At 39.7% G+C, this 26,458-nt stretch overlaps 2 protein-coding genes and 1 pseudogene across 4 annotated transcripts; 2 read left to right on the top strand and 1 right to left on the bottom strand.

The window, feature by feature from the left end:
• On the bottom strand, positions 1–25,137 carry LOC120862155 (RE1-silencing transcription factor-like). 3 transcript variants are annotated; one of them, XM_040238276.1, is made up of 5 exons: positions 24,776–25,104; positions 23,777–23,892; positions 17,621–18,524; positions 11,788–11,871; positions 1–5,637 (listed from the first exon to the last, which is right to left on the bottom strand). In XM_040238276.1, exons 3-5 carry the CDS (start codon positions 18,513–18,515, stop codon positions 3,623–3,625), a joined length of 2,994 nt encoding a protein of 997 aa, XP_040094210.1. In that variant the 5' UTR covers positions 18,516–18,524; positions 23,777–23,892; positions 24,776–25,104; the 3' UTR covers positions 1–3,622. The 3 variants fall into 3 exon arrangements, with proteins under 3 accessions (XP_040094210.1, XP_040094211.1, XP_040094209.1); XM_040238277.1 differs by lacking the exon at positions 23,777–23,892 and having other exon boundaries at positions 24,776–25,137; XM_040238275.1 differs by lacking the exon at positions 24,776–25,104 and having other exon boundaries at positions 23,777–24,495.
• LOC120861588 lies at positions 19,519–20,496 on the top strand (annotated as a pseudogene).
• LOC120861587 (translation initiation factor IF-2-like) lies at positions 22,518–25,181 on the top strand. Its single transcript, XM_040237316.1, has 4 exons — positions 22,518–22,539; positions 23,625–23,747; positions 23,942–24,416; positions 24,464–25,181. The coding sequence occupies exons 1-4, from the start codon at positions 22,518–22,520 to the stop codon at positions 25,179–25,181; spliced, it is 1,338 nt and encodes a 445-aa protein (XP_040093250.1).
• The last annotated feature ends 1,277 nt before the right edge of the window (positions 25,182–26,458 follow it).

Genomic DNA, 26,458 nt, shown 5'->3' with positions numbered 1-26,458 from the left:
TAAAATGTTTTAAAACTTTATTTCAATATAACTATACTTACAGAAATATGCATATTGGTTAATAGAATGCAATTTAACTTATCCTACACAATTTGAACCAAAAAACTTGGTACATGGTTTGCTTTAAAAAAGAAAGAAAAAGGATTTGCAGTCTGGTTTATTTTTTATCTATTACAAATGTATATAAAAGATCTTCCATCAAATGCTGCTGAAGTAAACAGCATGAACCTTGAGAAATTAAACTTTGGTTTGTCTCTGAAGAATAACATGTATTGCACTGTAAAAATTAATAAAAGTTGGTGCAACAAAACATTGTTATAATGTCTCAATGCCAGTTCAATAACTAATGGATGCTGATGAAAATGGGGAGAATCTATGTATACACATGAAAATATAAAAGCCATCCAATCTAGTCTGAATTAAAACTAGCAGTCCAATCCACCTGCTGAGGTCAACAAGGAAACTCTGCACAGTAGCTATTTTTCTGATATGTGCAAAAAAGAAAATGAACTTTCTTCCCAAGCTTTTCAGTCTAGAACTGAAACTATTTAAAGTATTCTGTCCATTGTCAATATTCATGGGATGATATGCTATGACTCAAGCTTAAATCTGAATTAGCACTTACATGCAAAATAGTCCCCAAAATTAAAGACCACTTAACTTCAGAATGTAGTTCTGAAGTCACATCAACTTCTGAAGTCACTTTGAAAGTCACAATAAAGTTATAATAGCACTTCTTGGAAGACTAGAATAAAACACCCAGCCATAGTTGTAAGAAATCTTTCAAAAAATGCAGCCTTTTGTGAATGACACCTCAATTTAAAAAAAAAAAAAAAAAAGAGGGGGACAGCCCCACAGAAGCAGCTCTGAAGAGAAAAAATACATAAATTAATATATCTTAAAAACCAATGTGAATATAGGTTCAGAAGATAGTTAAGAGATATTTTTATAAGGCTACCTAGGATTAGGCTTATAACATATTCTAGTCTTTCAACTTTTGCTCTAGGACTAAATATCAACTTACAAATAACATGTTCACCTTTCATGCCTTTAAGAGAAAATTCTAGCTTCAGTCCTATCCAGTGGAGGGGAAGCTGAGAAAACAAAAAGACTCAAAACAGTTCCACGTAAATATCACATTTTTTTAAATGGAAGAACTCCCAACTAGACCAGAAGTTATTACTAATCCACTTTTCATTGAAACAATTTTTAATAAGTACAAATACATGGCATTAAGTTTCAGAACCTAATATAGGCCTGACAATCAAGTCCTTGTCTTCTGGAAGAAAGGCCTCAAGTCCACTCAATTTCCAGTAACAATGTTTTCATACATCACTTTAATAAAGGGTTTTAATTTCCTTCATATGTTCACTTTTGGCATTCTAGCCTTAAAATCTAAATAAGAAAATTAACCAAATTCCCCAAAAATAAAAAAAAATTTTTTTTGAAGTATCAAAGAATCCACAAAACCTCTTTACCAAACTGATTCCCAGTTGGCAATTTGTACTTAATATGAATTTTTTCACATATACTGTTAAAAGATAACATACAAAATGTACCCATGAACATTAAAAATAGTTGTTAGAAAGGTTTAACTAGCCTTATAATTTAAGTTTTAAAACATAAATATTTGCAGCTTGATCTTCTGTTGACAGTGATTGTCGGAGCTTAGAATTCAACATCATTTACAAATCCCCATCATGCACACAAAACACACACCAGTAACACACAACTTACTCATGTCTTGAGAGAGTCTTCTGCTTCTTTGTATCTTTGGCCTCCCAGTCAACTCCAAGTTCAAATGTCTTTTAACAAACTTCAATCTATGATTTTTTTATCAAGTTTCCCATCAATACTTCAATACCTTTCCTAATCTTTCACCTTGCACTGCCGAACTCTGAAACCTTTCTCAGACATCATCAGACAAAAGAAAATAAATGAAATATAAAGTGGTAATTTCAGAAAAGAATATGGGAGGGTTGAAATTACTCAAGGCTCCCTGTCGGGATCATACTTTACTGGACTACAATGAGTAACTGCCATCAATAAGAAAAATCCTTTGCTGGATTCTTTCATACTCTTCGGTGACTAGCCAAAGAATCTACCAACAAAGTTTGGGAATATATACTCTTCCATACAAAGTACCCTCATAGGAACACCAGAATAGCTACAACTCATTTGAGGCCTCACCTATAGAAAAAGGAAGTCACAGGAACAGCCAGGACACCCACTAGTTGGTGGAGATCCCTGAGAAAGCGTGATTTTTTAAATCTGGACTGAACTTCAGTTTCACCAGCCTTTTTCTACTGTATTCACAGGAAGGAGCAGCTGGTCTACCAGCACTCATACTACCTTTTTCATCCTAGGTTTTCTGTATAACTGCTATGGCTTTGGAATCTCACAAATTCATATTGTGTGTAACTTGAAGGAGTACTTAGCCCTCCTAGTTCCAGATTTGCAGTTTCCAAATAAAAATTACAGCCCTTTATTCAGCGGAATAGACATAAACAACAACCATCTATGAATGAGGTTTTCCTCTAAGATACGATTTAACACTGCACTTTTAGGAAGTAGATGTACTAAGACACGTCAAAAGTTTACTTATGGTTGATACTTGAGATAAATATCCATTCAATATAGACCTAGTGGTTTATTTATTGTAAAGCTCAAACTGAGAGCTATGATTTCACTACATCCATTTAAAATAAATAACATTTGAAATGCAGACTCTGGCATATATATGAATTGAACCTACATATTTCATTTGCTCAGAAATTTGCACACAATAATATTCTGCAAGACAATTGCAGCAAAGGGGGAAAAAAAAAAACCTGCCCTTTTGCAAACAAGATTAAAAGCATCCCTCCAAAGAGGAAAACATAAAATGCAAATATATGTATAAAGTATTACTGTTCAACACAAATGCTAGTTCTAGGGGAAAAAAAAAATGTAACTGCATAGATTTTAAAAGTGCAATCTTAAGCCATTAAAGCACCAAAACAAAAAAACACACCAAAATCAGTGTTTTTCTTTATGACAATTAACATATACACAAATAAGAAATACCTATTGATCAAAACTCAGGAAGTAAATACCTGAACTGATAGAACATCTACTGTTGGCAGAATTTCTCTTCAAATTCAATGTATTTTCTCATCTTTAACACAATTTTAAAGTGCTAACTTTAAATAAAGCAGGCAAATTCAAGTAATTTGCTACTTAAGTAAGCCAATTTTTATAGGGCTAAACAAGGAATGAAGAATAAACTAAAGTGAACAGGAAGACAGACATGAGGAAAAAACTGACACGTTATTGCTGAACAAAGTGACAGAATGCTCTAATACCACCTTGGCATCCTTGGTTCAGTTAAAGGCAAAAGATAAAAATATTTTTAAAAAGCTAACAGGTTTAGATGACTGCTGGTTTAGTATACTAACTCCCTTGGATTTACTAAAATGTGTACATCAATAGGTACACGGAGTCCTAAGAAAAAGAGTGCCACTTAAAAATCAAGATTGGACAGTAATTAATTTTAAAAACAAAAGGCTGTCTACTACTCCAAATGAACATAAAATGTCAGAGACCTTATACACTAAGAACTGAAGCCTTGACCACAGTTTCATTACTCCTGCCCTTGAGCTGCCTTTTCAAGGAAGTATACATTAACCAAATGGCGATTGAGGTGTTTGCTGTAATCTTTTTCCTTGCGAAAAGAACGATCACAGAAGATACAAACGAAATCTCCCTCGGCCACTTTGACAGCCAAGGCATCCTTTCCATCTTTCCCACTGGTCTCTTGTGGAACTGGCCGAGCCCCGTTCAATCCAGAATCATCACTATCCTCTGACGTGTTGTCACTTAGGTCACTTCCATCATGACTGTGGATGCCTTCGTCTTCATCCATTTCCTGAGACTCATTTACTGCCACGGTGACAGGAGGTGATGCCACAGCAGTGGTGGACAGGGCTTCATGTTTTTCTAGCGGTAGAGAAGGCAGTGGTGGTGAAACTGGTTCTTCAGCTGCCGAGTCTCTGCTGGGGAAATTCTCTGCTTGCTTCTCATCAGTGTCCGTCTCCATTGCACAGAGCATAGCTTCAGCCTGAGGTTTATCCTCTGAAGTTTCACCCTCTGGCATATTCAAGTTTTGTTCGGAGGATGAAGTGTTGGCAGATTCCTTGCTAACAGCAGCAACACCAGCCAGACTCTTATCTGCCTCTTCTGCTCCCACTTTTTGAAGAGGGGCTTCTTTATTTCCTTCGCCTGCAGGGAACACATTTTGGTCTTCCGATTCTTGCCCTTTTAACTTTTCCTTTGGCAGGGGTGGGGATGGTGGGAAGAGATCCTGTGCACTGGCACTTTCTTCTAGAAGCTGCTTGTCTTTAACAGGCACTAAGCCAACCTCAATAAGGACTTGCTCCTTCCGTGCCATTTCACTCAGCATGCTGGACTTTTCCTTTCTGTTATCTTTTCGAGGAGACCTTCTGGGGACTGGCTCCGTGGGAGGAGGAGGCTCTGTCTGAACAGGCCCCTTCTGAACAACCTCCATCTCAGCATCCCCCACAGGGGGAGGGGGTGGGGGAGACTCTATCTGAACAGACCCCACCTGAGCAGGCTCTGGGGGAGGAGGAGGAAGAGGAGGAGAAGGCTCCATCTGAACAGGGGTCACCTGAACAGGCTCCATGGGAGGAGATGGCTCCATGGGAACAGGCCCCTTCTGGACAGCCTCGACCTCACCACACCCCACGGGAGGGGGAGGAGAAGGCGGCGGCAGCGGCTCCATCTGAACACACCCCACCTGAGCAGACTCCATCTGAGTGGGCCTCCTCTGAGCAGGCTGGCTGCTTTTTTTACAGGATTTACTTCTCACAGTTTTCTTCTTTGTACTGTTTTTCATGCAAATGTTTTGCTTTTTATTCTCCTCTACTTTGCTGTCACCCTTTGGTACTTCCTGACTATTTTTGGATTTGCTTTCTGCCTTCTTTTTCTTTTTTGTCACAGGTTCCTCATCATTAACAGGCTCTTGTAAGGAATGGGCTTCAGCTTCCACCTTCCTTTTGCTTTTCTTGCTTTTGCAGCTTTTTTCTGAATTGTTTCCCGGGGATACATCCACTTCCTTAGCTTCCATGGCCGATTTGCGCGTTCTGGTGGTCACTTGGCTTGAGGCATTACTACAAGGCTTCTTCTCCTTTGAAACATTCTCTTTCTTCTCCACTTTTACAGGCCTCTCGCTTTTCTTCCCAGTCACATCCCCCTTTACTTTTGTCTGCTCTGCTTCTGTTTTCTCACTGGTGATCTTGTTATTATCAGGCACGTCAGCCGCTCGCTTCTTGGTTTTCTTTAGTTTCACCTTTGAGACATCCATGGTTTTATTAGGACAAGTAGGATGCTTAGATTTGAAATGATACTGCAGATTACACTTCTTGGAAGCTGCATAGTCACATACGGGGCAGTTGAACTGCCGGGGATTAACATGGAGCTCCACGTGTTTTTTGAAGTTACTTCTGTCTGCTGTTTTGTAGTCACAGTGTGGGCAGTTAAGAGGTTTAGGCCCATTGTGAACCTGTCTCGCGTGGCGGGTCACTTCATGTTGATTAGAGGCCACATAACTGCACTGGTCACACTTAAATGGCTTCTCACCTGAAGGTAGACAAGAGATGTTACAGAAGGCACACATTAAGAAATGAATTCAAGATTTATTCAAATATGTTCATCAAGAAGTGGAGACATATATATATATATATATATAAAATAAAACCACCAAAACTATTTCATGAATACTTTATCATGCAACTTATATTTACCATATTTATTTGTATATCTTTGCTCTATCCTTTGACTGATTCTCATACCAAATGGAAGAATAATTCTCAATCATATTTCAAAACTTCATTAACTAATGCTTTTAATCACTAGTAAAGAACACAGATTCATCAAGAAGTACACAACAATTACTGGCAAACTAATCCTGGCTTTTTTTTGGGCTACCCCTTGGGGCTTAGGTTCTTAATGTTAACTCTAGGACAAGGGCACTCAAAGAGATAAGGTAATTTTAAAGTTTTTATCTTTAGTTAAACATATAATGGAATGGAACACAAAATTCCCATACATTCATTTAAGATAAACCATGGAATTTCAAGTATTTTACACTCTCTGCCACACTCCCAGACCTTCCATGTGAAAGTTTTAAAACAATGCCTTGGCCTCAGGGAGCAAAAGGCGTTTTCTTTCAATTTAACCCTTTGTCCTTTATGGCAAGAGCTGAGTCAAACTTTTCCAGTGCCAGAGTTGCTATTCTACAGAAAAAGTTTAACAAGCTAAACATCTTTTCTTGATTTTCTCTCACCTTCTTCTAGACTGGGCAAAGGAACTAGGTAAATGAAAAGGGGCATACAAATAGATATGGCATATTAAATAAGAACAAGAAGTCATAACAACAGGCACATACAAGACCAGAAGCCTCCCACCCACCCCCAAATGATAGGCGTAAGATTTAACTCATTCTACCTGAATACATACCCATCTAGATCACAGTCTAGCAAATATTACCAAACGGTATCCAAACCCCACTGGTCCAATCGAATGCATAGCAGAAAAATGGAAATTGACATTTATGAAAATTCATCTCTCGAACATTCTCAAATTCACACCAAATCTTTTTTTCATAAAGCAAAACTATTCAGACATTAATAAAACCACAAAGATGCTAAGCTTTACCTGATTAAAAAGAGGTCTGACGACAGATGACAAAAACTTGTTCAGGTATGGCAGACTGAAAATGCAGTTTATGACTACGTGCCCATTGTCAGTGACCACATATTAGTCTACCAACAGATTTCTAACAACACAACGCATTACTCTCTACTTGATCCTATCTTGTCCTTTCCATTAAATGACTTAAATGGAGACAAACATCTACTTAACATATATAGACACAGAATGGGGAAAAGAAATGTGACACAACTGTTAAGAACTTGTTCTACAGTAAGAATACCTGGAGGGATCAAATATGGGGCTCTGCAACTTATCATGAGGTCTTCAGCAAAGTACTGAAAACTCTCTAAGGCTCAATTTCCTCATTTGTAAAGTACTCTTAAGTGTTGTAAGCTATAAATGATCCAATCCATTTCGAGCACTTAGTATAGGACAGATGGCCAAACAGTCAATACACATTACCTGTAATTCATGACTTTTGGAATAAACTGGTCTAAGTTATAGAATGGCTAAACAAAAGGGAAGATTTCATGTGCTTATCTTGCCTTACTATACATAGAAACTCTGCCTTTGAGTATACAATGAGTTGCTGAATGGAGTCGATCACTTTAGTAAAATATTTGAGTTCATTAAAGAATTATAATGAAAACGTCTTTTTTTGGATTTCCATGGTGGCTCAGTGGTAAAGAATCTGCCTGCCAATGCAGGAGACACAGGTTTGATCCCTGATTCAGGAAGATTCCACATGTTGAGAAGCAACTAAGCCTGTGTGCCACAACTACTGAGCCTATCTGCCACAACTATAGAAGCTTGTGCACCCGAGAACTTGTGCTCCCCAACAAGAGACACCATGACAGGGAGCACCCCAAGAGAAGCCCCAGCTCACCGCAACTTGAGAAAAGCCTGCACAGCAATGAAGACCCAGCACAGCCATAAATAAATAAATGTCATTTTATAAGCCCTAATGAATGAGGGTATTTACACAGCCTGCATCAAAGTAAGGTGTAAGCCTCCATGTGTGAAACAGTCAGGGAATGGGAGTTCCTAGGATTCTGTTTAAAACTATGATGACATCATTTAACCACTTCCTTCACTCCACCCCCATTTTTGCTTTATTGTCATTAAATCTTTATTGTATTGAAAAATCAATTCATCAAGTTCAGTTTATTAATACCTAGCTGAATGAACATTCTTTTGCCATGTACCAACAGTTTTAACTTAATTCCCTTTTCCAGTTCTAGGAATATTTACTCATTTTTAATTTTACTTTTATGAATGTGTCATATGTCTATTTTATTCTTCCTAAATAAATTACAGATGTAAGGCACATTCTTATCAAAAAGAGCCCAGGAAGAGTATAAAGGGAATTTCTAATTAAACAGTAATAGGGGCATACTACTCAAAAAGTTCTGATAATGCAGCATGGAATGAATCTCAAAAACATTTTACAGAAGTAAAAAAAAAATTAACAGAAATCAGAGTTATCAGTTGAGGGGAAATAGGGGAGTACTGACTGGAAAGAATAAAGAGGGAACTTTTCTAAGGGTAGTAGAAACAGTTGGTGTCTTCACCTAGATGGCAGTCAAATAAGAGAAAACATATAAAGTCACTGACCTGTAAACCTAAAATGTGTGCATTTTCATGTGTGTAAATTAGACTTAATAAAAATACTGTTTAAAAATTTTCAAAATGAACTCGTATGCTAGGAGAATGGGGGAACTATCCAGGGTGATACATATAAAAATATAATGGCAAACATAAACAATGTATCAGGATCTCTAAACTATCTAAGTGAGGATGCTTCAAAACCATTACTTGCAAACACAAATAAAACACAGAATAACAGCTGATTAGGTTAGTGTGTCTATATATTTCACCACACCATTACTCTGATCCCTTCTTACTTTGGCCTCAGAAGACCTACCTGAATGGAACTGCTCCAAGGAAGTAATCAATGTGGTTTTGTTTCATTAACTAATTTGTCATTTTAGCTAAAATGTACCAACTCAACAGAGCCTAATCTCTTCCAGAAATTAATCTAAGCACACACTTCTCTTCCCTAAAAGATGAACAGGGAAGTGAATGCCCAAGCTGACCTGTAAAGATCAGACTCCAGACCACAGAAAAAGCACCCAAGATGTTCACTCCATGCAACCCAGTTAGGAAGGCTACCGTCCCAATTTGACATTTAGCCTCAATGATGTGCAATACAGGATCCACTGGAAATAATTCAGCACACTCATACACAAAACAAACTAGCTATGTTTGTTTCCTGTTAGTGACTCACAAATTATTGGCATCCAATAAAAGATGGTGGCTTTGCTATTTCCATACTTTGTGTTTCCAATTTCGTTATTCTGTAGCTTCCTGAGCCATAATACTCTGTAAACACTGCTGATGACTAAAAATGAGGGTGTGAAAATCTGAAGCCAAACCCTAGCTCTTCTAAATTGGAGGAATGACAAATTAACCTTAGATAAAACATTTATCTTCTCAAAACCAGTGTCCTAATCTATAAACTGGGATTTAAGTATTCTAGAGGTACTAAGATTTAAGATAACAAGTTTCAATTTTTCAGTACCCAGCATGCATACAATAAATAGTAACCACTACTCATTGTTAACACTTTAAAAATATTTGCTATATTACAATGACAACTAGTAAAAATCAACTTTAAAATATAGCAAAAGATAACAGTAATCAATACAAAATCATTCAGGCAATCATTATTGTTTGGTGTAAAACAGAGATAAACATTTATACAGTGACAACAGTATTACAGGTTCAATGAAAAAGATACAAGTGTGTTGTCATTCTGATCCAGTGACACTAATATAAGGTCAACCAGATATTTCAAGTGAGACACTTACAATTCAAGCATTTAGACTTAATTACCAGTGTACACGTTATACAAGGCACAGGGAAAGAGGAAAAACTAAAGATATCATGAGAAAGCTAAGTTAAGACAAATCCAGAAGAGAGGACATTCCACAGAAAAAATGGTTGTATTTCTTCAAGGCTTTGATGGGGACAGTAACAGAACTAATTATCACAAGTGGAGAAGGAAACGGCAACCCACTCCGGTACTCTTGCCTAGAGAATTCCATGGATGGAGGAGACTGGTGGGCTATACAGTCCATGGGGTTGCAAAGAGTCGGACACGACTGAATGACTTCCCTTTCTCTCTTTCTATACTTCCTTTTGAAGAAGGAAATGGCAACCCACTCCAGTGTTCTTGCCTGGAGAATTCCATGGACAGAGGGGCCTAGTGGGCTGCAGTCTATAGGGTTGCAAAGAGTCGGACCCGACTAAGCAACACACACACACACACACACACACACACACATATTATCACAAGACAGTTATGAAAATGGAAATGATCTAAGTCATGAAAAACTCTTATTTAAAGGCTACAGCACAAATATTAGTAGGATATGATGGCCTATCCTCAACAAAGCATCCATGTTACCCATGAAACCACAAAGCACCCAAAAGTAATACTAAAAACAGGTTTCTGGTTATGTGACTCAACTCAACAGTTAAGAAGATTGAGAAGGAGCATTCAAAGTATAAAACTTGACAAGCATGTAAGGTCAAGAAGGGCCAGTAAACATGCTGTGATCCCTCACAGCTGCTCAAATTAGAATTCATACTGTAATCGAGTCTTAATCACTGACTTAAAACAGCAATACCCAACAGAAATAAAATGCAAGCAACAGAGGCAACTTTAAGTTGTCTAGCAGTCACATTACAAAGGCTAAAAAAAAAAAAACAAAAAACCAAGTAACAATAATTTTACTTACTGAACCCACTATATTCAGCATCGTGCCAAAAAAAAAATCAATATTTTAAAAAGACTTTATATAATTTTCTTTATACTGTTTAAATTCAGGTATGCATCTCAATTCAAACCAGCCACATTTCACAAACTCAATAACCACATATGGATAGTGGCTATCCAATTAGACAGCACAAACTATTATCCTAAGGTAAGGGATTTGGGTCTATATACACATTGGTACACAGCCAAATTTTAGCAGAATTCCCCCACGGGGCTATATATTCTAAATTTAGGAGAATACGCTGATCAGATGTGCTTATTCACCAAGGGTCAGTGTGACTAAAACGAATTATCCATTCAAGACCACTATGCTAATACTGACCTAACTTTGCCATGTATCTACGTTTTTAATAATGGGGACCAATTCTGGTTGGTGCTCTTGATAATTTCAGTCACTGGAGGAAATATAAATCTTCAACTTGCTATAGTCCTATATTTTATCTATTATAAGTTAATAAATTGGAATCCTGATTATCTACCATTCGTTAAAGTTTGGCTCTTTATAAATCAGCCCTCAGAAGCCCTATCAACTGTCAAGAGAACAAATCCAAATTTCAGAAACTGAGCAGCTAAGAAAGAATCCCTGGAACCTGGTAACCACACAGTATGAAACTTGGTGTTATGCTCTGTTGGAGGCTAAGGGAGGCAAGGGCGGCTGGGTGGGAGTGTGAGAAGGCAGAGGCAGTTCAAAAAGGATTAACCAGCCTTGGTCTATATTCAACTTTTATTACATCATGGAACTTAAGTTTTGATAACAACTAAGGACCCTCCGCCTGGACAAAGTACACACATACATCTACATTCAGTTTTAGACATTCCACCTATGGACTCCCTGGTTAGGAATCTCCATTTAATACAGCTCTACCCTAGTAGACCACTCATTTTTAATTCTACTTTCAGAATTATGCTATAAATAAACATTTAGGATCCAGTTCTGAGACTAGAAGAACTTTCTTATAATGGCACTTTACTAAAAACAATAGATGGAAGATTGGGACTGACATATACATATGAATTACTATGATAAAATAGATAACTAATGAGAACCTACTGTTTATAGCACAGGGAACTCTATTCAATGATCTGTGGTGACCTAGATGGGAAAAAAGTCTAAAAAGGATAGATATGTATACTGTATAACTGATTCACTTTGCTGTACAGTGGAAATTAACACAACATTGTAAAGCACTACAACAGAAAAAAAAATTTTTTTTAAGTTCCCATTTCTTACCAACCTGAATGAGTACGCATATGTCTGGTTAAATGAGTCTTCTGAGAACTTGAGTAAGGACAAAGTTCACATTTATATGGACGTTCACCTACAAAAATATAATGATTAGTGTTCAAATATGATAAAATAATGCAAATACCATTCTTATCAACCATACACACATTATGCAGTATTGAAGATTTTTTCCCCTGTTCCCGGCAAAATGATCAATTTTTATCATGTATTAGAAAGATCATTTAAAATACACATAACTACATTATTTCAGCTTTGCTAGTAAAAAGTATCATTGGCTTTCTGAATTCCCATAGCCCTTTTAATTTTCACAGTAATGCTACATGTTATTACATTAAATATTAAGAACTGAAAAACTATCTTGGATCAGGTTATCAGCAACATTTTAAAAATAGAATTATCCTTAAAAAAATTCACTACATTGTAAATCAACTATATTTCAATGATATTCTTTTAAAAATCTACCCAAATTTTCTGATGCTGTGACTTGAGTAATTTTGGGTAATTTTTTGGTCTTTATAAATGATAAAACTACTATTTGAAATTGTTAGCTTCAAGCAAGAACATTTTTGAGTGAGGAAGCTATTGTTTCAAGCGAAAATTTTCAAGTGGCAGCCAGAACTTTTATAAAATAGTCAGGTCAGTGTTAAAGCAATTATAATCATTAACCGACAAGGATGAGAGTAACTGAAGATGACAGGCCAGTAATTTACTAAAGAATTAAAAGACTCAAAGGCAGGAAATACGTATTTTTAGGACACACATTGTCAACCACAAAACATTTTTTTAAAAAAGCTTGATAGGGACTTCCCTGGCAGTCGAGTGGTTAGGACTCTGCACCTCCAGTGCAGAGGGCATGGTTTGGATCCCTGGATGAGGAACAAAGATCCTACATGCCACAGGGTGCAGCCAGAAAAATTAAAAAATAAATAAAAATAAAAGCAGCTGTCTCTCACACAATGGACCATTACATTAAAAAAAAAAGGCTTGATAATTTGTTTTCACCTGTTCTTTGGCCACAAGATAGTAATTATGACTCTGGACAAGCTTCTTTTTCTGTAAAAGTATCTTTGAAAGTGAAGTCGCTCAGTCGTGTCTGACTCTTTGCAACCCTGTGGACTGTGGCCTACCAGGCTTCCTCTGTTCATGGGATTCTCCAGGCAAGAATACTGGCATGGGTTGCCATTTCCTTCTCCAGGGGATCTTCCCAACCCAGGGATCGAACCCGGGTCTCCTGAATTGGAGGCCAACGCTTTAACCTCTGAGCCACAATTTAAATCAAGAAAATATATGCAGAGCATTTAATGCAGTGCCTGACACACAAAGCCCTCAATAAACATCAGTTGTTATTTTGTAAGTTACAGTAATGCTGCTGCTGCTAAGTCGCTTCAGTTGTGTCAGACTCTGTGCAACCCCAAAGATGGCAGAGCACCAGGCTCCGCCATCCCTGGGATTCTCCAGGCAAGAACACTGGAGTGGGTTGCCATTTCCTTCTCCAATGCGTGAAAGTGAAGTCACTGAGTCCAACTCTCAGCAACCCCATGGACTGCAGCCCATCAGGCTCCTCCGTCCATGGGATTTTCCAGGCAAGAGTACTGGAGTGGGGTGCCACTGTCCTCTCCAAGTTACAGTAATAGATGTGTCTAAAACAATGGGATAAGGAAAAGACAAGTATAAAAAAAAATAGCAAGCATTGATGAGTGTTAAATGTATTTTTAATAACTTCAGTTGTTATTAGTCAGTAGCTATAGATTAGCTGTAAATACATCATAGCAACAAAATGCATACTTTGACATGGAAGAATTTTAAGACAGCTTAAAAAATGTTTGATATATTTCTGTAAAGAAAACATATAAATGGCCAATAAAAACATGAAAATATGCACAATAGCATTAGCCATTAGAAAAATTCAGATCAACACCACAGACATGAAGACATCACACCCAAAGGATGGCTACAATCAAAATGACAGATGTTAAAATATATCTGTTAAGAGAATTATTTGTGGAGAATTCGGAACCTCAGTACAGTATGGGTGGGACTGTAAAACAGTGCAGCCACTTTGGAAAACAATTTGTCAGTTACTCAAATGATTAAACATAATTACCATATGGTCTAACAATTTCATTCCTAGGTGTATACTTCACCAAGAGAAATAAACTACATCTACACAAAAACATATAGATATTCATAACAGCATTACTCGTAACAGCCAAAACCTGGAAATAACCCAAATATTCATTAACTGATGAATGGATGAATAAAATATTACTTATCCATATAACAGAGTATTATTTGGCAATAAAAGGAAAACAAGTACTGTACATATGACATGAATAAACCTTGAAAATACACTAAGTGAAAGAAGGTAGCCACCAAAGATCACACATGATTCCATTTATATGAAATACTCAGAACAGTTCAATCCACGGTGATTTGTATGGTTTATCAATTGTATATTAGTAAAGCTGTTACCAAAAAAAGTGAATGGAAGAAAAATTTAATACCCTTTCAGATTTACATGAAGGATCAACTAAGGATAATTTACTTTTAAAATTCTTTATAACAAATAGATTGCTTCCAACTGTGTAACTCACCAAACCAGGCATACTCTAGAAATGCTAGTACTTTCTCAGTCATACATAAGGCAAAAATGTAATCTTTTAAAGTAGAATTTGTGTACTTCAATAAAAATTAATTTTAAAAAAAGTAGAAATTGTGAACTAGCTAAATATCAAACCTACAAAATGAAAAATCTTTTAAGTGAAGATTCAAATAAAAATCCTCAGCCGCTTACCATGATAATTACCTATAAAAAGTGATTCAGAACTTTGAATCTTAGCTGCATGTGACCCTGGGAACGTCACTTCAGGCCTTTGGTAATTAAACACCCTGCTTCCTCAGCAAATTTTTCTGAAGATTAGCAGAGTAAAAGCACCTAACCCTTAGCACTCAATAAAGGAACTTAAGAGACCCACTAAAGGTTCCCTAAGTGAGAAATAAGAAACAAGTGATTCCTGTGGATCATTTTTATATTTCTGCTCATTAACACTAGATAAATTAATTTTTCCATAAATATAATTTTCATGCATGCATTTAAAACCAGAGGTACCCTCAGAATTTACATAATCAAAACAGTATCCTATTTATACACCAATAAACTATTCTGAAAATTTTTTTTTAAACACCACAAATAAACATAATGGGGGGTGGTGGGGAAGGAAGCTTTTTAAAAGTATCAAGAGACACACTAAGTTTAACACTAAAAATGCAAAATGAGATATGTGTACCTATGGAAGTCATAATATTATTGTGAAAATATCAACCTTACCTTAAGGTGAGGGAAAGTTATTCAATAGATGATGAAGTATATAAAATACAGCCATTAAAATTAGTCACCTAATCATTTCATGATATGCAACAATGTTAAATCACTATGTTGTGGTTGTCTCTCAAATAGTGTATGCTAATTATAACAAAAAAATTCAAAATATTAAAAAAATTAGGCACCTAGACTATAATTAAATGACAAAAAACCACTGTAACAAAAAAGGTTTGAACTCTTCTGGTGGTCCAGTGGTTAAGAAGCCACCTGTCAACGCAGGGGACACAGGTCTGATCCCTGGTCTGGAAGATCCCACATATCACGAGGCAATTAACCCCCATACCACAACTACTGGTAAGCCCATGAGCCAAGAGCCCGTGCTCTGTCAACAGAGAAGCCATTACAGTGAGAAATCTGCAACTAGAGAGTAGCCCCTAAAGCTCCAGCACAGCAAGGAGAACCCAATGCAGCCAGAAATAAATAAATAAATAACTTTTTGTTTCGAAAAGTTCACATAAAAAATTAGAAATTTATACTAAAAGTAAAATTTTTCCAGATCTCTGCATCTTTCTTTTTAAATGTTAAGAACATTTAAAATGTTCTTAAATCAACTAACTTAGTATCGTTGAAAACATTTTTAGATTTGGGGGAAATTTTTTAAATTGTTCAGTGACTCAACAATTTTCAAAGTATTAAAATATAACTGACACTAATAAAATCAAAATTGAGTACAACAAAGACACTGGTAATATTCTTTATGATGACTTGTATGGTGGTTAGGTAAGTGCTAAATCACTTCAGTCGAGTTCGACTCTAGCCTGCCAGGCTCTTCTGTCCATAGGATTCTCCAGGCAAGAATGTTGGAGTGGGTTATCATGCCCCCCCTCCAGGGTATCTTCCTGACTCAGGGATCGAACCTGGGTCTCTTATGTCTCCTGTGCCAGCAGGTGGGTTCTTTACCACTAGCACCACCTGGGAAGCCTGGTTATGAGTATAGATTTGTAAATATTCACCATTGTCAATAACACCGTTTTAAAAAAATTCATAAATGTGTACATGTAAAACTCATGCATTTTTCCATATGTCCGTTACTACCTGAAAGCTCTACACATTAAGGCCAATCCTAAATTAGGCCCCAGAGTTTCACAAAACTATTAAAGGAACATGAAGTATTTATGACGGAAATATATTTGGTATCTGGAACTTGTTTTATGATACTGTTGGTGAGGTGGCTGCTACTGCTGTTAAGTCGCTTCAGTTGTGTCCAACTCTGTACAACCCCATAGACAGCAGCCCACCAGGCTTCCCCGTCCCTGGGATTCTCCAGGCAAGAACACTGGAGTGGGTTGGCATTTCCTTCTCCAATGCATGAAAGTGAAAAGTGAAAGTGAAGTCGCTCAGTCGTGTGTGTCCGACTCTAGCAACCCCATGGACTGCAGCCCACCAGGCTCCTCCATCCATGGGATTTTCCAGGCAAAAGTACTGGAGTGGGGTGCCATTGCCTTCTCCGTTAGTTTAGTCTAATAGTTTGTTTAATTAAAACAGTTAAGTAGATTAATGGTGTAGGATTCCCAAGAAACTCTCCTTTCCTATGCCATGTAATTTTGAAATGTTTGTACTTTTTTTTTCACTTTTGAAACAAAATGGTTTTAAAGCCTGGAGACAATTACAAATTAAAACAAATTCCAAGGAGACTGCAAAGTATTTTACTTGACCAGATTTTAAATTACACAGAAGCCATCTGTTGGAGCTTAGAAATCTTGCTGCAAATGTGTTTCTTGTAATGGAATTTCATCTGCAAGCTTTCTTGTTTATGCCTACCACTTCAACATCAATTCCTCTCCTCACTAAGACTCACTTTTAGCACAGGGTTCAGTCCTACAGAGTGACAACTACTGCAAATGGGATCTGATGCAAACAGCATTCCATAGCCCTTTTCTCTGCTGATAGGAGGAGCAGAGTACTAGGTTACCTTATCTATGTTGTTCAGACCAGTAATTAGTCCTCAAAGGTACCAAGTCGCACCAAGAAAATGTAATGCAATTATCAACAGTTACAAACATTGCTTTTAAAAAATAAGACCCTTTAATTACACAGATTTGAAAGTCAATTTAAAAGTGATTAAGGGGTGTCGGAGAGAAATGGCCAGCAATCACTGATAAGGGATTCCTTTCGGGGTGAAGATGTACTAAAATTAATTGTGGTGTTGGCTGCACAATTCTGTGAACATACTAAAGCCAATGTATTTTAACAGTAAATGGATGAATTGTGTTGAAGTGGAGTATATCTCAATAAAGCTGTTATTTGAGGTACGAGTTGATACAGGAGGTATGATTGCCAAACGTGATAAAATAATTTGTAACTGTTGCGTATAGGTGATGGGTACCTGTGCGTGCACTGAGGCATTCTCTTTACTTCTGAGATATTTGAAATTTTTCACATTTTTAAGACTGTTCCATTTTGGGGTGTACAGTACACTTAATGAGAAAGGTACTCTTACCTGTATGAGTTCGAACATGCTGAACATAATTGTTTTTTCTGTCTGAAAAATAGTTGCATTTCCCACATGTGTAAACTTTCCTTGGAAAATGGTTTCTCAGGTGTTTCCTCCAGTGGTATTCACTCACTGTGGTGTACGTGCATATGATACACTTGTAGACTCGCTCATTGTCCCCGGCTCGGGTGTGATGCTTCAGGTGAGCAGTATAGTGATCGTAGCGATTGGTATTGTAGCCACAGCGCTCACAGCGGATGGGGCCCTTGGAGAAATCCCCCTCTTCCCCAGTAGAAGAGCCGGATTCCCTGGCTTTTGCTTGCTTCTCTGCACTTTCTTCCACAAAAAATTTCTTGGCGCTATGAACTCGGATGTGATGCACAAACTGCTCTTCAGATTCTGCTTCATACTGGCATGGTTTGCAGCGGAAGGGTTTGGTCTTCAAGTTCTTGCACTTGTCCTCTGCTACGGGTGTTTCCTGAGGAAGGTCTGTCTTTGAGCTGTACGTTTCTGAGGCAGCTGCCACCTCAAACACAGGCCGTGGCTGCACAACACTGAGTTCCAAACTTTCCAGTTCCATGTTCTCCAGTCCACTGGGTTCGCCTTTCACCTCAGGAGACTCCTCAAGTCCTTCTCCATCACTGTCTGAGAAGTTGCTATCCCCAACAGGCATCAATTCTGCCATCTGTCTTTCTTCGCCAACCACATAATCACAGCAGCCGCCATTTACCTCCCCAGTTAAGGCCACGTTTGCCAACATGATGAGCTGAGGTGCAGCCAGTTCAGCCCGAGAGAGATCAGGCAAGTCATACATGTCATTTGGCAAGGCCATGCCCATGGTGCCACTGCCGGTGAACAGCCCTCCTCCTCCAGAAGACTGCCCCATTACCTGGGTGGCCATATCTGTGCTCTGCATTCAAAAGAAAACAAAAAACATAAAAGCACCAGTTTAAGCACAACTTTTACTGATCTAAAACAAAACATCACTGTAATTCTTTGTAACTTAAAAAAATACATTTCCCCATATAATCTTTAAACCCAATCAGCTTCATTAACTATTGAAAATAAGTCTTTAAAATAGCTTTGTGCATGTACACCCATGGTGGATTCATGTCAATGTATGGCAAAACCAATACAGAATTGTAAAGTAAAATAAAAAATAAATAAATTTAATTAAAAAAAATAAAAATAAAATAGCTTTGTAATCTCAAATTCTCTTTATTGCAGTCATCAAAAAAACTTCTATGACCCCTATAGGAAATTCTATCAAGTGTTTGACACATGGCATGTCTTCCCTCAAGCACTTTCTGGTGTAAAAATTAATTTACCTTCATTTTTAGAGCTACTTAAAAGTATATTTTAAATTCTATACATGAATAGAAAACTGCTGTCCTCTTAATTCCCCCTTCAACAGTTTACTGGTCTAAATCAGAAAGGGGAAAAAAATCCAAAAGCCAACTGTGCATAGATTAAAGCATGGTCTGCAAAGTAGAAGCCTGTAATAATTGCTCCAAGAATTAAATCTCATATGAACCCAACTATCTTCAAAAGAATAAACTACCATTGGCCCTTGAACAACAAGGGGCTAGGAGCACTAACTCCCTGGTGTAATCTAAAATCAGAGTGAAACTTCTGACTTCACAAAAACTTACCTACCAATGGCCTAATGTTGACCAGAAGCCTACTGATGACAGTTGATTAACACATATTTGGTATGTTATATACATTACATACTATATTATTACAATATAGTAAGCTAGAAAAAAGAAGACGTTAATAAAATCATAAGGAGGGCCAGGCCAGGCGGGGCTCAGCAAGAACAGGAGACCCAACCCCGACACCCATGATCGTAATCTTCCAGGTGATACTTGAGACTCTCTGCACCTTTATTTATGGAGCATCTCCCAATGATCAGCTCAGTCTCCGCCTTTGTAGGCTAACAGTCTAGTGACTATACATCATCCTGGTAAGCCCGAACTCACCAAAATTGTGACAAAGGAGCTGGCAAGAACAGGGAGCTAGTCTTGAGGTTCTGGGAGTACTAAATCCTGCTTATCTATGAAATGCAGTTAACACCTCAGCAGGACCTATTTCCCCAAATACAGGATGACCCTTCTGTTATTTACATATGTAAAAAATTGAGACTTGAGAAAAAAAAAGCCCTAAGGTACCACAGATGGCTAGTTAATAAACCCTACAGTGACTGTCAACCAGTCCATCCTAAAGGAGATCAGTCCTGGGTGTTCACTGGAAGGACTGATGCTTAAGCTGAAACTCCAATACTTTGGGCACCTCATGCGAAGAGTTGACTCATTGGAAAAGACCCTGATGCTGGGAGGGACTGGGAGCAGGAGAAGGGGACGACAGAGGATGAGATGGCTGGATGGCATCACCGACTCGATGGACATGAGTTTGGGTAAACTCCGGGAGTTGGTGATGGACAGGGAGGCCTGGTGTGCTGCGATTCACGGGGTCGCAAAGAGTCAGACACGACTGAGCAACTGAACTGAACTGAACAGTGACTGTCAATCCATTTCAGATACTTGTGGCAGCAAACAAAGCTGTTCACCTCTCCAAAATGGGAAAAATGAAAACAAGAACTTTACCTACTGAAATTATTTTCAATCTTTCCCCAAATAACAGTATTTCACAGGCCTTGAAAAATTTTGGTATCACAGCAAATGACACTTCAATTCTAACTGCTTTTATTGAAGAAGGAGAAAAACATATAAACCAGGAAGATGTAATATCTCGGACAGAAAGTCATCAATTTTCTCTAAAAAATCTCCTTGAAATAAATATTACAGAAATCAAAAAGATACTTTCTTGGGATATTATTGAATGTTATCACTTGCAGAATGTCAACAAAAGATGTTTTGTGAGATGACAGAAACTAAAAATTTTCCAGCATCAAAAAAGGGAAACTGTAAGAAAAAAAATATTTACAGTATATGTATTTATGATTTACAGTAATGTATTTATTTACAGTAATGTATTTATAAACTTATGATACCATAAGTTTATGTACACATACGTAAGATACCCATATTGTCTTATACAATTAAAAATGTTGTTAAACATTACTACTACTAGACATCAAAAATAAAAAGACAGTATGAAGTTCATATTTATTTATGGGTATAACATTTATACACTGATAACAAAGAAGCAACAATATGACTGCTTTATGATAACTTAATGTGATCAATATGATTGCATCCTGATAGTCTAGCACATGTGTGAATGAATGAAGCTTTATAAAAATGTTATGGCATAAAGTACTACAATCATATTCCTTCCACAGTATTGGAAATGTCACATTTAAAAAAGAAAACTACTTATCTGTGACAACAGGCTGACACAGTTTTGCCAGTTAGGAGAAAGGCATACTATGTGGTGGTGTAATTTTTTGAAAGCACAGTTAAAAAAACAGCAGGAAAACAGATAGTTTTACATTAAATATCAATCACTTTATATTAATGTAAGGGCAGGCTATCCACTTCAATACGAGTCTTGCACACTATGTCCTACAGAATGAACACTTAGGTGATAAAGATGATGACACAGTAACATCTCAGGACTCTTGCTGTAAAGTTACTAGATTTTTCACAAGACATACACAACTGATAAGTTTATTAGCTGTACCACATGATGATTATTTACTGTTCATTAAATGGAAGTGGAGCATCACAAAGGTTTTCAACCTATTAGTCTTCATTCACATTGAGCAGTCTGAGAGGAGGAAGTGTTGGTTTCCGCTAAGGAGTGAAGGAGGTGGAGGAGGAAGTGGAGAAGGCAGGAGAGTCAGACTCATGCAGCTTGATGGAAATGAACCCCAATTTTGTTTGACTTTTTTCCTTTTTAATTTCTCCCAAAATGTTCCTATATGGCATCAATCCTTACACGGTTTGCTTTAGTTTCACTGTCTGTATCATAGAATGCTCCATGTTGTAAAAAAGCACTCATCTCCATCAAATTATCTTAATTCTTCTGATTTGAATTTCTCCAAGACCCCTGTCTTAAAACTCTTCATCCTACTTTTTTTTTTTTTGCTGTGAGATCCAGAATCTCATTCATAATTTCTTTGATTGGCTCTGTCGTAAATCCTGTTAAGTCATGCACAACATCTGGACAGAGTTTTCTCCAACAGGAATTTACTATATGGTGCTTGATGGTCTTCACAACTTTTCCTGTAAAAACAGCATCTTCAATGGTGTAATCCTTTCAGACTTTCATGATGTTCTATCAGGGTTCTCCTCCCATAGGATTGACAACCTTTCCAATCTTTTTCATAGAGTATCACGTCTATTGAGCTTAAAGACTCCCTGATCTAGAGGCAGAATTAGAGACAGTTCTTTCTCAAGGAAAGTAGACCACTTCAGCATAATTAATGTTGAATTTGTGCGGTTCTGGGTGGCCAGGAGCACTGTTCAAAGCAACACTACTTTAAAGAGCACTCCAGTATTCTTGCCTGGGAAATCTCATGTAGCTGGCGGGCTACAGTCCACAGGGTCACAAAAGAGTAGGACACGACTTAGTGACAACAACAGCCCCTGCTCTCTACAACTAGAGAAAAGCCCGCACAGCAACAAAGACCCAGCACAGCCAAAAATAAATAAGTAAACACAATTTTTAAGTGAATTTTCAATTTGACATAAAAAGGTATTTCCCAAAACATGCAAGGTTTTCAGGCCTGCTGGTGTAGCTGCAGTAATGATTTCACGAATATCCTTTTTCTTTAATTTAAAAAAATTAGTATGGATTCTTTTATTTTGAGATGGTGGACAACCTCAAGTGCAGACATCAATCTACACCAGTGTATCAAGCAATTCAACTTCTTCTTGTAAAACCTTTGCTTCTGTGGAGCACTTCCAGTATCACAAGTTGTACTATGTATGGGTCCATGACGTTATTCAAGGTTTCTGGTACTGCACTAAACAGGATGAAAAATGTGCTAGAACTGCAAGTAGTGACTTTTTACTGAAAACACAATTTACTGATTAGCCTCACCTAGCATTTTCAGCAGACACTTGCAACACTCGAGCTCAACAAAATTAAAAAGAGGTGGCCACAAAATTACGACATTAGTACTTAGATACTAGAGTTACTTTTACACAATTATGATTTAATAATGAATCTCAACATTTCTATGAATGGCACTAGTGCGGTGGCTTATGTGGTTGAGTGCAAGTCTTGATAAATTTCAACCTTCTATTAGATTTGTCAATAGTAAATAATAGCAGATTAGTATTTACATATATTTTACATATGCATAACATCTTTCCCCTAATTTTTTGATATTACTAGGCTGCATGGTTGATTTGTTAATCTTTTCAAAATACTGCAAAGCTCAAAAACTTTACAATTTATTCCTTGAAAAAAAATCCATGTATAAGTGGACCCCCACAATTCAAACATCAAGGATCAATTATATTGTGAAAAAGTACTACTTACTTCTTTTTTTGATTTGATCTGTAAAAAAAGTAAAAATAAACAAACAAAAAGTAATCACCTTTTCTCCTGTGAGAAGATATGTTTGGTGTATTTAAGACTTCACAAATCAAAGTAAAGAAACTTTCAAATCCCCATATAAAATATAAGTCAACTCATTTTCACAATCAGCAACTTTCTTGCACTGTGCTTGACTTGGCCCACTTGCAAAGCGGAGCCATTAAAAGATCACCTTGAAACCTTGAGGTTTTCATATACCATCTTCACACTTTAGTTTCCAATCTGAAAGGTGTTATTCATGAATCAGGTGTTCTCTTACAAATCAGAAAAAGCAAAAACAGGTGGCAAAGACTGAAAAAAGAGAATGCTAAACCCAAAATACAAACAGTAATCCGTTTCACCCAAGTGCATAAACACAAACTCGTTGAGTCATAGGTACCAACGAAAGTCGGAATCAAATGCCATCACACAAAGCAAAGGCTGTCCGAAGCCTTAACGAAATAGTCCAGGCGACTCGTAATTCCTAATTCTCCCCAAACCCTAACTACCATCCCCACAGGCATTTTCCACGTTGCTCAGGAAGGCCGTCCGTGCACAGCCCGAAAGCCTAAAGTGCCGCTCGGATCCTACGTGCCGCCTTCACCAGCGCCGGCCTCGGCCGCCGCATTCCTGACTGAAATAGGCATTCGGCCATTTTCTCAAAATACGTACCAAACACAAAGCAGCTCTTCGCAAACTCCGGCGCCCTCGCTTCCCCTCGCCTCGGCCCGCTCACTGCACCACCGACACACCAAGTCGTCCTGAAGCGTTTCCTGGGCTCCCCACCACTGAAGACGGCGAGACGGGCAAATTCGGGGCGCCGTTGAGTCTTCCCAGTCCAGGCTGCCCCCTCCCGGCCCGCGCGCCCCAGTCCGGGAAGAGTGAGCAAAGTTGCCGCGTCGTCGTCCCCGCTCCTCGCCCGCCCAGGGCTCGCCCTCCGCAGGGGGCCGGGAGCCTCCGCCCGCCCTCCCGAGGCGCCGGGCCCCGAGCGCCAGAGGGGGCCCCCTGCGCCCCGGAAGTCTGAGGCTCACTCGCCCACGGCGCCCCGTGGGACGCGCGCCCCGGCCCCGCCGACTCTGGCGGCCAGACGACCCCGCACGCAGGGCCTGGGCGGCCTGGCCGCCCGAGCGCAGAAATCGCTGTCCAGCCCCATTGGCGGAACCGCCCGGGTCCCGGGCTCACTCAACCAGCCCGGCCGCACTCAACGGCGCCTTCCGGCGAAAGGGAGAGGCCGGGGAGGGCGGAAAACGCGAGGGCCGCCGGCAGGCGAGGGGCTGCGGCGGGACCCGGAGCAGGAGGAGCACGAGAGGAAGTTAGTTTCAGGACTAGGGCCCCAAGCAGCTCCGCTCCTGGCCTCAGGACAAGACATCCCCGGCGCCTGCGCCCGCGCGGCGGCCCGGCCTTGACTGGGGAGGGGGTCCAGGCGCCGCGCCGCCCCTCACCGACGCCCCCGGCCCAGCCCCCCGGCGGCGACGATGTAACCCGATCCCGCCCGGCCGCCCGCCCCCGCCCGACGCGGCGGTCGCCGCCGCCCGACCCACAGTATCTGCAAATCAGCCCTGGACAGCGCCTCGCTCCGCGTCCTTCCGCGCCCTCCCCTTCTCGCGGCCACCGCCGCCCGGCCGGCCCGCCGCCCCCACCCGACCGCGTCTCAGACCGCGCCGCGCTTACCGGCCTTCCTGGGCGAGGAGGGGCGACGACCGGCGTCGCCGCTCCTTCGCGGACTACTTTTCTTTGTTGCAGGAGTTTCGGGGGAGGGGAGGGCGACGGTGGAAAAGTTAGACGCTGGGCCCGTCGAGGCCCGCGAAGACCCAGTGGGGCTGCACAGAGTGTTCAGGCCGCTGGCTCTCGCCCTGCGGTCCGGGCCGCCGCCGCCACCCACAGCGGGCTCTGGGGCCCCAGGCCTCGGCGGCGCTTACTCGGCTCCTGCGCCCTGAGCTCGCGGGAGCCGCACATTCCAACACAGGAGGCTGCGCCGCGCACCCGACCCGCGCCGCCGCCGCCACTCCCGGGGCACGCCCCCTCACCGCCCGCGCGCGCCCGCCGGACACGCCCCCGCCGCTGCCCCCGCGCGTAGCCGCCTGGCGCGCCCCGCCCCTGGGCGAAGTGAGTTGTGAGCCCCGGCTGCGCTCAGGGCGCGCCCAGAGTTAACCGCGGCTGATTCTCCCAGTCTCTCACTTGGGCTCTTAGGTAAAAAAAGACCCGAGCCCATCTTCATTTGTTGATTTCCTTCATAAACTAACAACAGAAAGTTATCTCCCAGCCCTGGAGCGCTGTTTAAAAAAAGTCTACAGGCTTTGACCTTTCACTTTAGAAGCATTGTCACCCGCCCTTTCAAGTCTAAAACGCTCAAAATTACCTTTCAGAATTTCTTGAGGGCTCCATCCATAGCCACCCTTAACCAATTAAGCTTCGTATTAAACTTCTTGGTGGGGGGGATTACATATATATATATAAACAGAAAAAAAAACACAAAAACCTCGATCTGTTAGTGAGTTGTAAGAAGAAAATGTTTCTGAAAGATCATGGACTTAAACTGTGAGAATGAGGACAGTGGGGACAAATCCCTAGACATGGAGAGTAAGCAGGTCATTGCTGAACCTTCAAAGTACTATTTCGGTATAGCATTACAGAGGGTAGAGAAGGTGGTGAGGATGTGGAGGCTGCTTAGTGAGCAAGTTTTGGAGAGTAACCTGCTTCCACTTTTTTAAACTAGGGTAGCCATGCATGATATCTGACACATAGCAATATGCTAAAGAGAGAATAGTTTCTGCACCCGCTTCTTTTTTGTTTTCACCAGAAATACCTTATTAGTTTGCCTTGAAACCTAATGGCCCTCTTTAAGCCCCTTAGTATGGAATTCAAGGCCCTGGTTAATGAGATCTAGATAAGTTGGACTATCACTAGTATTACAATAAAGAGAGCAGCAAGTGCTACGAAGCTTCAGAGTTGTTCAGTCGCTAAGTCCTATATGATTCTTTGCAACCCCATGGACTGTAGCACACCAGGCTTCTCTGTCCTCCACTATCTCCCAGAGTTTGCTCAAATTCTTGTTCACTAAGTAATGCCATCTAAGCATCTTATCTTCTGCCAATCCTTCTCTTTTTGCCTTCAATCTTTCCCAGCATCAGGGTTTTTTTCCAATGAGTTGGCTCTTCACATCAGGTGGCCAAAGTATTGGATCTTTAACTTCAGCAACAGTCCATTCTGAATATTCAGGGTTGATCTCCTTTAGGCTTGACTGGTTTGGTCCCCTTGCAGTCTAAGGAACTCTCAGGAGTCTTCTCTAGGACCACCGTTTGAAAGCACCAGTTCTTCAGTGCTCAGCCTTCTTTATGGTTCAACTCTCACATC

The sequence above is a fragment of the Oryx dammah genome, unplaced genomic scaffold (assembly GCF_014754425.2).
Source record: "Oryx dammah isolate SB20612 unplaced genomic scaffold, SCBI_Odam_1.1 HiC_scaffold_3, whole genome shotgun sequence".
Classification (NCBI taxonomy): domain Eukaryota; kingdom Metazoa; phylum Chordata; class Mammalia; order Artiodactyla; family Bovidae; genus Oryx; species Oryx dammah.
Note: the sequence above shows the minus strand (reverse complement) of the source record. Positions and strands in the feature narration are given on the sequence as shown.